Source organism: Mixophyes fleayi, chromosome 1 (genome assembly GCF_038048845.1).
Source record: "Mixophyes fleayi isolate aMixFle1 chromosome 1, aMixFle1.hap1, whole genome shotgun sequence".
Classification (NCBI taxonomy): domain Eukaryota; kingdom Metazoa; phylum Chordata; class Amphibia; order Anura; family Limnodynastidae; genus Mixophyes; species Mixophyes fleayi.
The window spans coordinates 189,416,281-189,431,037 of record NC_134402.1 but is presented as its reverse complement, the minus strand read 5'-3'; the positions used below and the strand labels follow the sequence as shown (position 1 = coordinate 189,431,037).

The 14,757-nt window shown below is 37.2% G+C and overlaps 1 protein-coding gene across 1 annotated transcript in view; it reads left to right on the top strand.

The window, feature by feature from the left end:
- MYO1F (myosin IF) overlaps positions 1-14,757 on the top strand; it is a 112,144-nt gene that overhangs the window by 63,321 nt on the left and 34,066 nt on the right. The window contains exons 3-13 of the mRNA XM_075204673.1: positions 1,400-1,489; positions 2,119-2,213; positions 3,901-3,988; positions 5,154-5,243; positions 5,867-5,998; positions 6,219-6,353; positions 6,477-6,609; positions 7,567-7,763; positions 11,273-11,353; positions 12,450-12,536; positions 14,475-14,561. Of these exons, the coding sequence (XP_075060774.1) occupies positions 1,400-1,489; positions 2,119-2,213; positions 3,901-3,988; positions 5,154-5,243; positions 5,867-5,998; positions 6,219-6,353; positions 6,477-6,609; positions 7,567-7,763; positions 11,273-11,353; positions 12,450-12,536; positions 14,475-14,561 (1,215 nt within the window). The remainder of the gene's footprint in view (positions 1-1,399; positions 1,490-2,118; positions 2,214-3,900; positions 3,989-5,153; positions 5,244-5,866; positions 5,999-6,218; positions 6,354-6,476; positions 6,610-7,566; positions 7,764-11,272; positions 11,354-12,449; positions 12,537-14,474; positions 14,562-14,757) is intronic.

Genomic DNA, 14,757 nt, shown 5'->3' with positions numbered 1-14,757 from the left:
GAAGTAACACTAAGCTACTAAATCTTGGAATTTCGGGTTAGGCTTAGATACCCAACCAGACCTCGTGATGATAGGAAACGTCACTGGTTAATGATTGCCCAAAAGCCAACCTGAGCAGTCAGGCAGGACAAGTGATAGTCTTGAGTCTGAAAGTATGTTCACGGGTCTGTCAGATTTTGACTCCTGTGAAGTGTGAATGAGTTCAAGGTCAACCATAGTTGGATTGGTTGCTGGAGGAACTTCCTCAGGCACACTCAGCAGGTGGTGATGGTTCTGTTCATAAGTGGCTAATAGGTAGTCAATCTCAAACCACACTGAATAAGAGTCCACAAAAACTAGATGTTCCTTTCCTCTCCATTCAAAAATGTCTGCAGCAGTCACAGGCCAGAGCACGTCCCCAATCCTGTGTCAGTGCAAAGTTTCTTTTGGCTGATGTGCTTTGAGAGCATTGCAGGGACCACATATGGAGACTTCTCTTTCAATGTCACTGAGTATGTTCTTCTATTTCTCAGTACATCTAAGTACCTCATTTAAGCATATTATTCTTGCTGACTTACATACTCTACTGGGTACACTGAGTTCTTTCACGGAACTTCAGCTCTCCTCAGGGTAAACTAGAGGTGTATGGGTGTAATTATTGAGGGTAGTAATTAGAGACAACTCTGTTTAACAGCAGGCCCAGATTTACATTTCTAGGATCATCTAGGACACGTTATTCTGTCCCTTCTCCTATAAAACTTATCTCTGAAAGAGGGCTTCATGGTTCCACCTCACCTGTGTGAGATAAATACACAGAACTAATTCAGCTAATTGAGCCATTGGTTAAATGTTTAGAATGTATAAATAATAGATTCAGAATATACAAAATAAGAACAATTTAATATAGAATGCTACCCCTGCAACTTTACCCATCTAGGACAAGACCTATGTGGTCTTTGCATATAAAGATTTGTTGGAAAAATAGTTTTAGTGTATGAGTGAAAACTTCAGCTAGAGGAGATCTTGCTGCTCTGGAGAAAAGTTGTTTGGTCTGTTACGTTGTGTGGGCATGTGCAAGATTTCTTTCCAGGGCCTGAACTGTCTCCTGATTGGATTTAACTTCCTTTTGTTCACATGCACCTGGAAAATGTCTGTACATTTCTCAAATAACAATATAGTTATTTAGGATTGATCCTATTTCATTCATTACCTCTTAAAATTGGTATTACATTTTGTGTTTTTATTCCTGTTTTTGTTACTAAAATGTCTCATTCATCATTGTGTCTTACTGCAGCATTTACTGCTATGTGATGCTGAACTTTGTATCTTTTTCACATACTTTTTCACTACTTGTTATTATATCTGATTGCATAACATGTACATCTAAAAATTTTAACTCTTTCCTTCACTCTGCAACCAGACATATATAGGTTCTGTATTAATCTCTGTTAATCCATTTAAGCAGATGCCCTATTTCACAGACCGAGAAATCGAATTATATCAAGGGGCCGTAAGTCATTCTTCCTTCTATGTTTTATTTTGTGTATGTTTTGTCCATGAAGATTTGATGAGGGTGTTTTAATTTTCATGCACAATATGTCAGTACAAACTGTTTTCTGTTTATGACCTGTCAAGCATTCAGGAAATCATCAGATACTGCACCTTGAACAGGACATACCACAAGTGCAAAACAATCACCAATGTGTATCTGTCCTAAGGAGCAATGATCCCTGCTCTTAGACAGTTGTGTGTGTGTGTGTGTGTGTGTGTGTGTGTGTGTGTGTGTGTGTGTGTGTGTGTGTGTATCTATATATGTTATGTAAGGTGTGCGTGCACTTTAAAATATATGTATTTTTATATATACAATTATAGTGCCTGCATACCAAAATCCCATACATGTGACATTCCATACTTTTTAACTTGTCTTATTTATATATTCATGAAAAAAAATCTCATATGCAGCGACTGGTGGAGAAAATTGGAGATTAATGAAAGTGAACTAGGACATGTAGTTAAAAGGGTTTGCTGTTGGGAGAAGGCACTCTAAAAGTAATTATAAAATACATTGTATATGGAGCAGCTTTATTTGTCAGATGGTACTAAAAACGATGTCAAGTTGTGAATTTATTTCTTTTTCAGGCTCAGTATGAGAATCCCCCACATATCTACGCATTAACAGACAACATGTATCGCAATATGCTGATTGATGGAGAGAACCAATGTGTCATCATCAGGTGAGATTATGCTAGAATTTCAGTGTTGATCTTCAAGAACAGGTGGTGGAACCTGGTGTGGTCTTCTGCTGCTGTAGCCCATCCACTTCAAGTTTCAATGTACTGTGCATTAAGAGATGCTCTTTTGTATATCACACAGCATGGTTTTTTCAGTCACTGTCTCCTTCCTGTTAGCTTGAACCAGCCTGGCCAATCCCCTCTGATCTCTCTAACAAGACATTTTCACCTATAAAACTGCCGCTCGCTGAATGTGTTTTGTTTTCCACACCATTCTCTGTAAACTCCAGGGATGAATGAATGCATGATAATCCCAGGAGTTCAGCAGTTTTTGAGATTCTCAACCACCTAATGTGGCAACTAAAATCTTTCCAAGGTCAAAATCACTTAGCTTATATTTATTTCTCAGTCTATTATTTGGTCTTAACAATAAATGAAAACATTGAGCATGTTTTTATGCATTGAGTTGCTGCCACATGATTGGCTATTTAGGACTTTAGGACTTAGACAAATTAGGGCTCAGTCAGCAATTCTAATATAAAACATGTATTGGTGGGTGTGGCTAAGTGAAATGTTCAGCATATTGGGCCAAATTCATTAAGGAAATTAAGGCATAAAAAGGAGTACATTTGCTCCTGGACCAACCATGTTACAATGCAAATTAATTAATTTATTGTATTGCACGTAAAGAAAATACTGGCTGTTTTTTCATGTAGCACACAAATACTTGATAGCTTTTTTTATGCTGAAATGTAAATTGATCTAGGACATACCGTAACCCAACTATAAATCTGTCCCAACATTTTAGATTTACCACCCCCACCAATGCAACATGGTTTTGCCAAGGTGCAAAGTCACTCTTTTTTTTGCTTTCCTTTCCTAAATGAATCAGGCCCATTATGTCAGCGATACCCTCACATAATATGCTGTACATTCCTCATTTCCACCCTCATGTACACATCTAAAACCATTATCCATTGCCAATCCATTCTGCCATGGGCAACCACTGGTCCACTTTTGCTAGTCTCCTATATATCTGAAGCCAATTTCCATCTACTTCATTTTTTAATTTAATGATATATTTAAATATATGTCTTGTTCTCTTATTTGAGCAGGTTGATACTGTATATCTACAGCTGCAATTATGAACTCCCTCCTGCTGAGTTAGCTGCTAGTCAGGGTCAGGTAAGGTCATATGTAAAGATGTGGTAACAACATGATAACAGGGACAGATGTACAGTTTAGGATAAAGGAAAGAAGGTCTGAATGCGAGGGCTAATGTAGTCTTGATTCAACTATTGCACTCCAGCATGACTGTTTAAAGCTTTGGATTGTAATACTTTCAATTTCAGATGAGGTGAGTATTTACAATTCTGCAATGTTGACACATTAGTAACATTTTGTGCTTTATGAACCAATGTACATATACATCTATGTACTAACGTAGTCAAAGTGCTCCATGTTTGGCTATGTGTAGGAATTGTTCTGCATGATAACGAATGCAAGCTGTAGCTCAACCCCGATTCCTCCTCTAGGCACTCCCCTCTCCAGACAGCCAATCAGAGGGACTGAGTGGAAATGCGCCACTCTTTCCTCCATACTTGTCTTAGCATATAGACCTCTTTATAGGTATAATGATTAGTGAGGAAAGTAACCATATATATTTTATATTTTACTTTTGTCATTTTAGTGGTGAAAGTGGAGCAGGAAAAACTGTGGCTGCTAAATACATCATGGGCTATATATCCAAAGTGTCGGGAGGAGGCAGCAAAGTACAGGTATCCTGAATGTTCATCAGTCATTATGTGGCTCTATTTAATTAAGATAGAATTGAGACATTTTGTGATATTAAAAGCACTTTCCATCTTCAGATTACTTTATTGTTTGGCTTGTATACATACTCCTGCAACTTTTACTAAATACATTGCTTTTTAACTATATATATATACAGCAGTGACTGGTAACACTTCAAGGTCCACAGCTATAACAAATAAATCTGACAATTCAATATAACTTTGGGGTAACTAGATTTTCCTCTAGCTTTTTAAAGTTATATATAAGGCTAGATCAGACAATGCAATTCTGAGAGGTTTCAGTCTTATTCTCCATTTTATGAACTGCCAAGCATCACCCATGGCTCCAACTCTAACTGAATAAGTGATAGGGCTGCAGATGAAGCTCATTGGGGCTTACAATAGAGAGTAAGGGGCAGATTCAATTGGGCGCTCATTTTTGGTTGCATCTCTATGGGGCGCAAGCAAAAATAAGTGTTACTTCTATGGCCATTCCGGAGACACCTAGTGCGGATTTTTACAATTGAATTCCCCCTAAGAGTTGTGTTCAACAGTGCACACAGAGAAACACTTGGAATAGTTGCAATAGTTGGATAAAATAGTGAGGAACAGCAGAGGACTTGCATGATATACTAATAAGAGGTTCGCCTATAGATGAGCAAGATTTTACTGTCTGATCTGTAACATTTCAGAAACTCATCATTTTCATTCATCCTTGTAGATTTATGTACTAATATCTGGGCTTAATTTGTGCTTGAATGCACAGGAACACAGGTTTCATTTTTAAAGTAATTTTTAATGTCCTACTAACATTTGAGCTCCACTTGTTTTTTTTTTAATCTGAGTTCCAAACCTTTTCTATAAATTAAGCAATGCTAACAACATACAATTTTACAGAAAGTACAATGGCTGTGGTTTCTTATGAAGTTTTAAATCCATGATGTTGAATGGTTTATTTTTTTATGTGTTAGTTGTTTCTGACAATGTCAAACACATTCTACATGAATTTGTGTAAGCCATTGATTGCCTTCTCCTTCCATAAAATGTGTGTGCAAAAATGTGCTACTGTATCATTACATGGCAGTGATGGACATTCAGATACACATACAGCTATAGAAATCACATTTCACAATATGTCTTTATTTTCCAGCATGTTAAAGACATAATCCTCCAGTCTAATCCTCTTCTGGAAGCATTTGGCAATGCTAAGACAGTCAGAAACAACAATTCAAGTCGATTTGTAAGTTGTGGAAATGTTGGATTTATAAACAGATAACGTTATCAGTGTTCTGCAAATATGTATAATTATATTTAAAGTAATTTAACAACATTCAACATGATTACAAATTACATAAACTGCATAACAGAGTGATGTAAAAAAAAGTTGGAGAAATAAAATAAATGTGTTAGGAAGGTATGAATGAGTAAAATTAGTGTTCTAGGCAGAGAAAGAAATGTAAAGCACATTAGGTGGTAAATGTATCAAATTGCAATTCTGGCAAGTCGCCAATATGGGTGGAGTATGCAATTCCTGCACTGGAATTGTTGGCACTTAACCTGTGATTAGCATCATTGTCAACGTCAGCCAATCAATCACACTATCGACATTGTGAACCTGTCAGCACAATGGAACTGTCGGCAAATAGCCTGCCCACGTGTTCATGTCGACAGGTTAAGTGCCGCCATTTCCAGTGTCGGAATTATGACCGCTACAGCGGGCTATGCAGATTTGCAAATAATATTAATAGTAACTAACCCTCAATATTTAGTAACTTACAGAGGCATGTATAACATGACGCAAAAGTAAAAGACCTGCAAAATGTCTACAAGTTTTTACAGCTAACAAATTTGATGTTTATATAGGGTAAATACTTTGAGATACAATTCAGCCGTGGGGGGGAACCTGATGGAGGCAAAATATCTAATTTTCTTCTGGAAAAATCCCGCGTTGTCAATCAGAATGAGAGCGAACGCAACTTTCATGTATTCTATCAGGTAAATAAAATTTACAGAACATTTTTGCTGTTACAGTGTACCCTGAAGTCTTTATATATTAAGACTAAGAAGTATCACTATGAGTTTGTCAGTATAGTAATTTTCCAGTGTTCAGGATGATGACAGGATTGTGCTGTAACATTTAAATGTACATGGAAAAAAATGTAGTGTGTATTTTCTCTTCTGTGGATGACCCGTTACCCCGTCTTGACATCTACAGTTGATAGAGGGAGCATCACAAGAACAGAAACAAAATCTGGGCATCATGACTCCTGATTACTATTTCTACTTAAATCAGTCTGACACTTATAAAGTGGATGGGACCAATGATAAGAGTGATTTCCTTGAGATGATGGTAAGTATTTTTCGCTTCTACTGCATATCAATAATATGTATATAATATGTGCTATATGAACATAACTCCTTTCTCTCTCTCATGTTTTGTTCATGGCGTTGTCCTCGTCTGGTGTTCACATAGAACGCCATGCAAGTCATTGGTATTACATGGGAAGAGCAGCAGCTGGTCCTACAGATAACGGCGGGCATCTTGCATCTGGGGAATGTCAGCTTCCAAGAGCAGGGAAATTACGCTATGATAGAATGTACTGACCGTGAGTAGCACTTTGTCAGACCTTCTTTCCGAAAGCGACATGTTACATTAATAAGACAAGGGAGGAAAAATGTAGCCTTCTAGTTCCAGTCAGTCAAATCTATGAGTTAAATGTATCTTTTAAGGGGACATGAAATTGCCCTATTGAGATTTATAGAAATTACCAACACAAAAGTTTGATGCAAACATCAATCTTTAAGCGCCGTGGATACCCGACCCCTGGCTTTTTGTAAGCCATGCATCTCATTGGCATCGGTGCCCATCTGATAGAAAGAGAAGCTTCCAGCATGTGTCAATACTGTCTTGTCTACCCACATACAGTTTCCAGGTGCTCGTCATGTATGCAAAATGTCATGCAGTAAGGCTACCCTTAAAGAGTATGACTGATATAAATTAATAACCACTTGGATTTTATAGTCATGCAAATTCTGCTTGTGAATATGACAGTGGATCATGTTTAGTGACAATAATCTTTAAATTGGACTGTAATCATCAGTCAGAAATTAATACAATTCATCCATAAGTATTATTATTATTATAATTATTATTATCATTATTAGATGTAAAAAAAAGAATTCATTATTAGCTGCTGGAAATACATTGCCAGAGTCTATATTGAAGTTATTTTCAGTTATCTATGAAAAACTATGTTCAAAGTCCAAACTTCATGCCAGAAAGAAATAATTTTAAATGTATCTGGAGACTTAAGTTAGGTAGGTGAAATGTATTAATCCAGTTTGGCAAACATATTTGAAGTTATAGCAAATGGTATATATAATACATCAATGGTATATATAATACATGTAAAAGAGCATAACTCAAAGGAAGATTTGATTGTGGTATAAAATGTGCTATTAAATATTAAAATATATTTTTTCTCTAGCTGCTTTGGAATAAAACTTTGGCCTTTGTGGACGAGTAATCATATTGTTTCATGTCCTATCTCATTGTGTTTCAGTCTTGGCCTTTCCGGCCTACTTGCTTGGCATAGACAAAGATCGTCTAAATGGAAAACTCACCAGCCGAAAGATGGACAGTAAATGGGGAGGACGCTCAGAGTCCATCACAGTCACTCTAAATGTGGAGCAAGCCACTTACACCCGGGATGCCCTGGCTAAGGCTCTATATGCACGGGTGTTTGATTTCCTGGTGGAGGTGAGCAATCAGGAAGGGAACAGGTTCTGACTGAGATATCACAATATAGACTGCACAAACATCAGGTTAGATATCTCAAACTAAAAAACACAAGTCAATTCAGGTATATTTTAATGACAAAACTCAATGGCTTTGTTAATAGATATATGAGAATTGCAACTATACGGGGTATGTCTATTAAATAACGAGACTGATTAAATAACTCACCTTTATTTATTGGTATTACAAATTTAATGTTTCTCCCCTTCAATATACTCCCCATTTGCACTAATACATCGCTGTAATCTTGTTTTCCACTGGTCGAAGGCATGGAGCAAATCAATTTCTGTCACTTGTTTCAACATATCTGCCGTTTTCTTCTTTACACCATCAACTGACTCAAAATGTGTCCCTTTAAGCACTGATTTAACTTTTGGGAAAAGATAACAATTGCAAGGTGCTAAATCGGGCAAATATGGAGGATGTTCAAGTGTAGTAATGTGTTTGTCGGTCAAAAACTGCTTCACAGAAAGTGCTGTGTGAGCAGGCGCATTGTCCTGGTGAAGAAAGAAACCATTTTTCCACAGTTGCAGCCGTTTCTTTCTGACTCTTTCTCTCAGCTTTTGCAAAACTTCCTTATAATAATGCTGATTAACTGTTGTGCCTTCTGGAACCCATTCTTCCAAAATTACACCCTCGATATCGAAAAAAAACAATGAGCATTGTTTGGAATTTTGACTTGCTTTGACGAGCTTTTTCATTCTTGGTAATGACGCTGTTTTCCAGTGCATTGACTGTTTTTTGGTTTCAGGATCGTACTGGAAGATCCAGGTCTCATCACAAGTAATTACTTTATGAAACAGGTTTGGATCTGTGTTAAGTTTCTGCAGAATGTCAAAACAATAATCCTTGCGACGTTCTTTTTGCTCTGGTGTAAGAACCCTTGGGACCATCTTGCACAAACTTTCGTAATGTTAAGATCCTCACGCAAATTGTTCCATACGGTGTCTTTATCCAATGTTCACGGATTCAGCTATCATTCGAACACGAGTCGGCGGTCTTTTCGAACAACCTGACTGATTTTTTTCTACATTTTCTTCGGTTCTTAAAGTGCAAGGTCATCCAGGGCGTTCATCATCTTCGATATTCTCACGTCCCTCGCTAAATATTTTGTGCCACTCAAACACACGAGCACGAGACAGGCAATCATTCCCATAGGCCCTAGTAAGCATTTGAAAACATTCTGTTGGTGTTTTGTGCAATTTTATTAAAAAATTTAATTTCACATGTTGTTCAACTTTTAAACTTAGCATTTTTTCAGCACTCTACAGAAAACACAACCAAACTAAATGGCGACTCACAGTCAACTGAACGTTATAGTGTGTTGCAGCTTGTCATGCAGGTTCAGACAGGTTCAAGGCTACTACGTATGCAGTTATAACCGGTTTGTTTACTAGATGGAATCACAATCTCGTTATTTAATAGACATACCCCGTACACATAAAATTAATCCTTGGTGACAAACAGTGAACTCAAAGGAGAATTAGGCCTTCCCGAACTAGAGACAAATATACCAAATGCCAGTTTTTATTTATTGGAACTTGTAAAAATCCTTCCATCCCATTACTGTTATGTGTTTACTTTTTACATTTTCATACTTTTTCATATACAACAGGACTGACAAATCACATAAAAAGATACAGAAAGTAAAAGAGGGACATTTTCAGGAAAGTGGAAAGGAAGAGGTGATATTGCCCATAGCAACCAACCTTATGTTTGCTTTCATTTGTAAACTGCATTAGAAAAATGTTAAAATCTGATTTGCTCCCATTTTACCTTTGCACCAACCTCCTTACATATGTCCTCATTGGGTCACATATTTAACTATCATCCCAATGATGGCAGGACCACCTGGCAAAATATACAGTCATGGCCAAAAGTTTTGAGAATGCCGCAAATATTATTTTTCACAAAGTCTGCTGCCTCAGTTTTTATGATGGCAATTTGCATATACTCCAGAATGTCATGAAGAGTGATCAGATGAATTGAAATTAATTTCAAAGTCCCACTTTGCCATGATAATGAACTTTTTTCCAAAAACAACTTGTGACTGGATCACTTATAAATAACTTATGGTATAAATGTATTTAAAGGAAATAGCGCAGGGTGCTTATTTATACACTTACCAATGAACTTATTTTTGATATTGTGTATATTTTGATATAGGAAATTGTTAATTTCTGAGACCAGGGTAGAAAATTAGCTTTTTCTGTTTTAACCTTGCTAAAGGAAATGCCTTATTTCTGATGTATATATTTGATGCAATGAGCCTTTGTTTAGAAAGTCTTTTGTGTATTGTGTTGTGGGGAAATGACTTGTTTGGGGTTTATACCTTTCCTGGGGAATGTGTATTCTGCAACTGTTGGAAGAAAGCTCTCATGCTAATCGGACTTTTTGATGCGTGAGGGTCCACTTGAAGACAGGAAGGTTTAATTAAAACCTTTCTACTAGATTTCCTGTGTCTAAAAACAAGATGCAGGACATCACAGAATTTTTAAGATATCACAGATTGTTAGCTTTGCAATGCATGTAAACTTCCCTTTACAATGCAGCGCTGCTTGAAATTTAATCGCCGAACACACTGAACACGCGGGTGTTGAAAAACCCGCACGTTCATACATTTACCCCTAGATGTCTAAACTGAACAAAATTCACATCAATATTTGATTTCCTAAATTACTTGCTGTTACTTTCAGATAAGTTTCCTATCTCTCCAAGACACAGAATGAAAAGGTAACAACCCCTGCCCCCCTTGTGCGTTTAAGCCAAGAAGATGTGTTGGTCATTTAGATGAAAAGGTTTAATTAGCATGGGACTTCCTTTAGAACAGTTACAAAAACAAATTTCCTCCAACATGGCATACAGTCTCAGAAATCAGTACATTTTCAATAGAAAATCAGTACATTTGGAATATTATACAACGGCGCACTGTTGTACTAATTGAAATGCATTTATACAATAAGTTATTTGTGAACCAGCCACACTCAGGCAGGCATTTTCCAGCTAATTTGAAAATGCACAAATTGCATTCACTTTGCATTCCAATATGAATCAGGCCCAGAATGATTATTTCATAGATGGGCAACAGGTGACCCGAGAGACGCATATGGCTCTCTGTGCCTTCACCTGCGGCCCCCAGCTCTTTCTCGCTTTAGACTCATCTGTACTTATTTCCCCCGGCAGCTTGAACTCTTATTGTATGCTTCATGCCCCACCAAGCTTAACCCCTGGACAAAGCTTATTAACATTAGTTAGTGGGAAGGCTGAGAGGTGTTTTAGAGCAAGTGGGAAATATGAGAGGCATTTTAGAATAAAGTGGGGCATTGCTGTCTCACAGTGCTGGGTTCAAATCCGGCCAGGGCATTATCTGTGTGGAATTTGGAAGTTCTCCCTGTGTTTGCGTGGGTTTTCCACACAGTTGTTTTTGGTAGTTTATTCTAATCATGTTTTTATATTGTTGTTTTTCTTAGTCAATTAATAAGGCCATGCAGAAACCCAATGAAGAATACAGCATTGGAGTGCTGGATATATATGGATTTGAAATATTCCAGGTACATCTCTTTACTCTCTATGTATATGCTTTTAAACCTGCCACATCTGGTTGTACTTCACTGCACATGATTTTGCCTGATACGAAGGTCATGCAGTCATGAAGGTCATGAAGTGTGCAGGGATAGAACATTCACAGGAGCACAAAGTATTTCAGGAAAATAAGGTGCGCTGACCTTGTGGAAAGAAGTGACCTGTCCACCTGTGTAAGTGTATAATGAAGCTGGGTGGTCACTAAATAGGTCACAAATCTGAGATAGGTGAAATGAGAGAGTCTTTGTTGCAAACACACAAGGTTTTAAAAGATTGTATGTACAGAATGAAATCATTATATCTAGAGAGGCAAATACAAGCAGTACACAAGTAAGAGGTATCATGATTCAAGGTTTGCCATTCACAGGATCGCCAGGTCAAGATGAAAGTATACAGATACTCAGGATTAGAATCAAGGTTATAAGGTTATCAGATGTGCAGGATATCTTGGACTGCATTAAAGTGTCACCATCAACTCTCTTACTAGTTCAATGATCTGGCCCAGACTTCTGGGACAGTCAGGATTTTAAGAACCAGCCACATGTACAGTTCATCAACTGCCGAGGAATGCACCAGAGTGGCTTAACTGCTGCATTGCTGAAATAGTAGGAAACCAAAATACAGCATCAACCTTGGTGATAGTATGGTACTGCACCAAAATCCTTAGTCCATAGACACCAGGGGGCAAATGTATTACCCTGAAGATTTTGCAAGTCGCCGATATCAGTGACTTTGCAGGGGAAATTTAAAATGACACTGTCTTTAAAGGCAAAACTTGCCTTTGAAGTCATTTATTTTGAAGTCGCCGAATATCATCGACTTCAAAATCCGCAGCTTAACACATTTACCCCCAGGACTCCGAGTTCTAACGAGTGAGAACAAGCCTGCATGTGACAGGGGCAGTTTCAAAATGTGGAGAGGGAAATGGATGAAATATCAGATATCAGCATGCATCATATTATAACCAACCACCTTAGTTCTATAGGACTTATTTATACAGCACCTTAGTTCTCAGGAAGGAAATCATTAATAAGTGTTAACCACCATATATCTTGTCTCTTCTAGAAAAATGGCTTTGAACAATTCTGTATCAACTTCGTGAATGAAAAACTGCAGCAGATCTTCATTGAGTTGACATTAAAGGCTGAACAGGTAAAATATGTGACTCTGAATTTGAACGCAGGTAGTAAATAGCTTAAGTTGTTAATTTCATTTATAACAAGTAAAGGGTGCAAATATAATGAGTGCATTCACTGTGTCACATTAAAATACATTCTACTGCAGGGTGTAAATGCATGCAATTGTAATGTCACTATTGCAAGTTTTAATGTGCATTTAGAATGTGCTTAGAAGGCATTTCATAAGTTTAGTAAACACAGATCCACAAATGTAGCAACTGATGTGAATGTTTACATATTCTCTGTGCAGTGCTGCATAATATGATTGGTGCTATATAAATGAATGATATTATTAAAAACAGTATAATAGTCTCCTTATAGCCAACCTTAGGGTATCTGCTTCAGGTTTAATGCTTTATACTGAACTGGACCTATACTGAGGCCCCGCTTCACTGTCACCCCAGTTTTGGCAGGCACACACAACCACAACTGCAGTGAAGGTGGATAAAGGAAGAAAATTGCCATTCCTTCACTGTCCTTCAGTCCAGTAGAAGCCATAAGCCTTCACCAGTCCTGACATATAGGTTCACAATCTATATAATTAAATCACTTGGTCTCTCCTAGTGGCATCTGGAGATCCGAAACTAATATAATTTCCTGTGTATTTTTTAGTTGGCCCTCTGCATGCATCGTCCCTGTACAAACTGTTGCCAATACTTACTACACTTATGTAGCTGGCTGTGTTCGGAGTAGTCATGGCACGGTCACTCAGTAGCAGCTCATTCACAGACATAGGGTCTGATTCATCAAGGAAAGGAAAGGAAAAAATATGAGTAACTTTGGACCTTGGCAAAACCATGTTGTTTTGGAGGGGGAGGTAAAGTTAAAATGTGAGGACAGATTTATAATTGTCCTAGATCAACTTTTAATGTCAGTGTAAAAATAAAGTTATTAAATATTTGCATCCTACATGAAAAAACAGCCAGTATTTGCTTATGTGCAAAATAATAAACTTATTTGAACCCCTTGCATTGCCACATGGGTTTGCCAAGGTTCAAAGTTGCTCATTTTCTTGCTTTATTTTCCTTAATGAATCAGGCCCATAGTATTTGTACAAGCATGAGAACAACAAGCTCTACAAGCATGTTTAAGCACACTTTATATGTAACATAGGCTTACAGTTAAACATGGGTGTATATCCAGAAGTACTGCAGTAAGCCTACATCAGACACTTTCTTGTAGTCAAAATGATTTACTGCAAATAGCAAGTTTGGTTGAGTCACAAAGTGTTGCTTATTCACATAGTGTAAGATATTATCAAATAACAACTGGTAATTAATATATGGGGAGTTATACTTACACAGAAGCAGCTACTAAGGAGTGTTTGTGCCAGCCACATTCTTAACACCACTCACATGCATATCTACTGGGCCGCCAAGAGGAATTTCAGGCCCTGGAACAGCAACTTATTGGGGCCACTTCTATAGCTGCTGCCTTGTGTTGGAGCCCTCAAATGTCCCTGCCAATTGTAGCTTGTTTTGAGAAGTTTTAAATGAGGTGCATTGAAATAAAGTGTTTTGAAAATAAAGCAGTGCAATTAATTAAACAATAATAAAACATACGCAATAAAACCTTTGCAAAAAATGTCCTAATGATATTTTCACGCACATTTTGTAGAAACAGGATTTTAGATTTAGAAAATGTAACCATAAGTCACCATGGGTAATAAGAAAAATAAGAAAGACAAATTATATGCAGAAGCAGAACAGTTCTCTCCTTTTTCACCAAAAGACAGATGAGGTTCCCAGAACAATACTTCATCAATAAAGTGCAATAAAGGAAAGGAAACATACATCAGACTTTACATTAGTATTCAGTTCACCTTAAATGCCAATAATATGTTATTAAAAACTCAAGTAAAATATGGTGTGATTCGTGTGCACAAATTCTAAGTTGTACTTTATTTTTTCAGGAAGAATATGTTGCGGAAGGTATAAAATGGTCCCCTATTGATTACTTCAATAACAAGGTGGTGTGTGACCTCATTGAGAACAAGTTGGTGAGTTAAGAGACTGTCGTGCACTTGGGTCAGTAGAAGTTATTAGACACATGGAGACTTTTCTCACATCACATGTAAAGTACATGTAAAGAATTAACTTGAATTAGTTCTAAAGGAATTAAATATAAACATGAATGTGTATATGATATCAGGTATAATAAAGCGTAATACGGTGATGATGATTTGTGTTCATAAT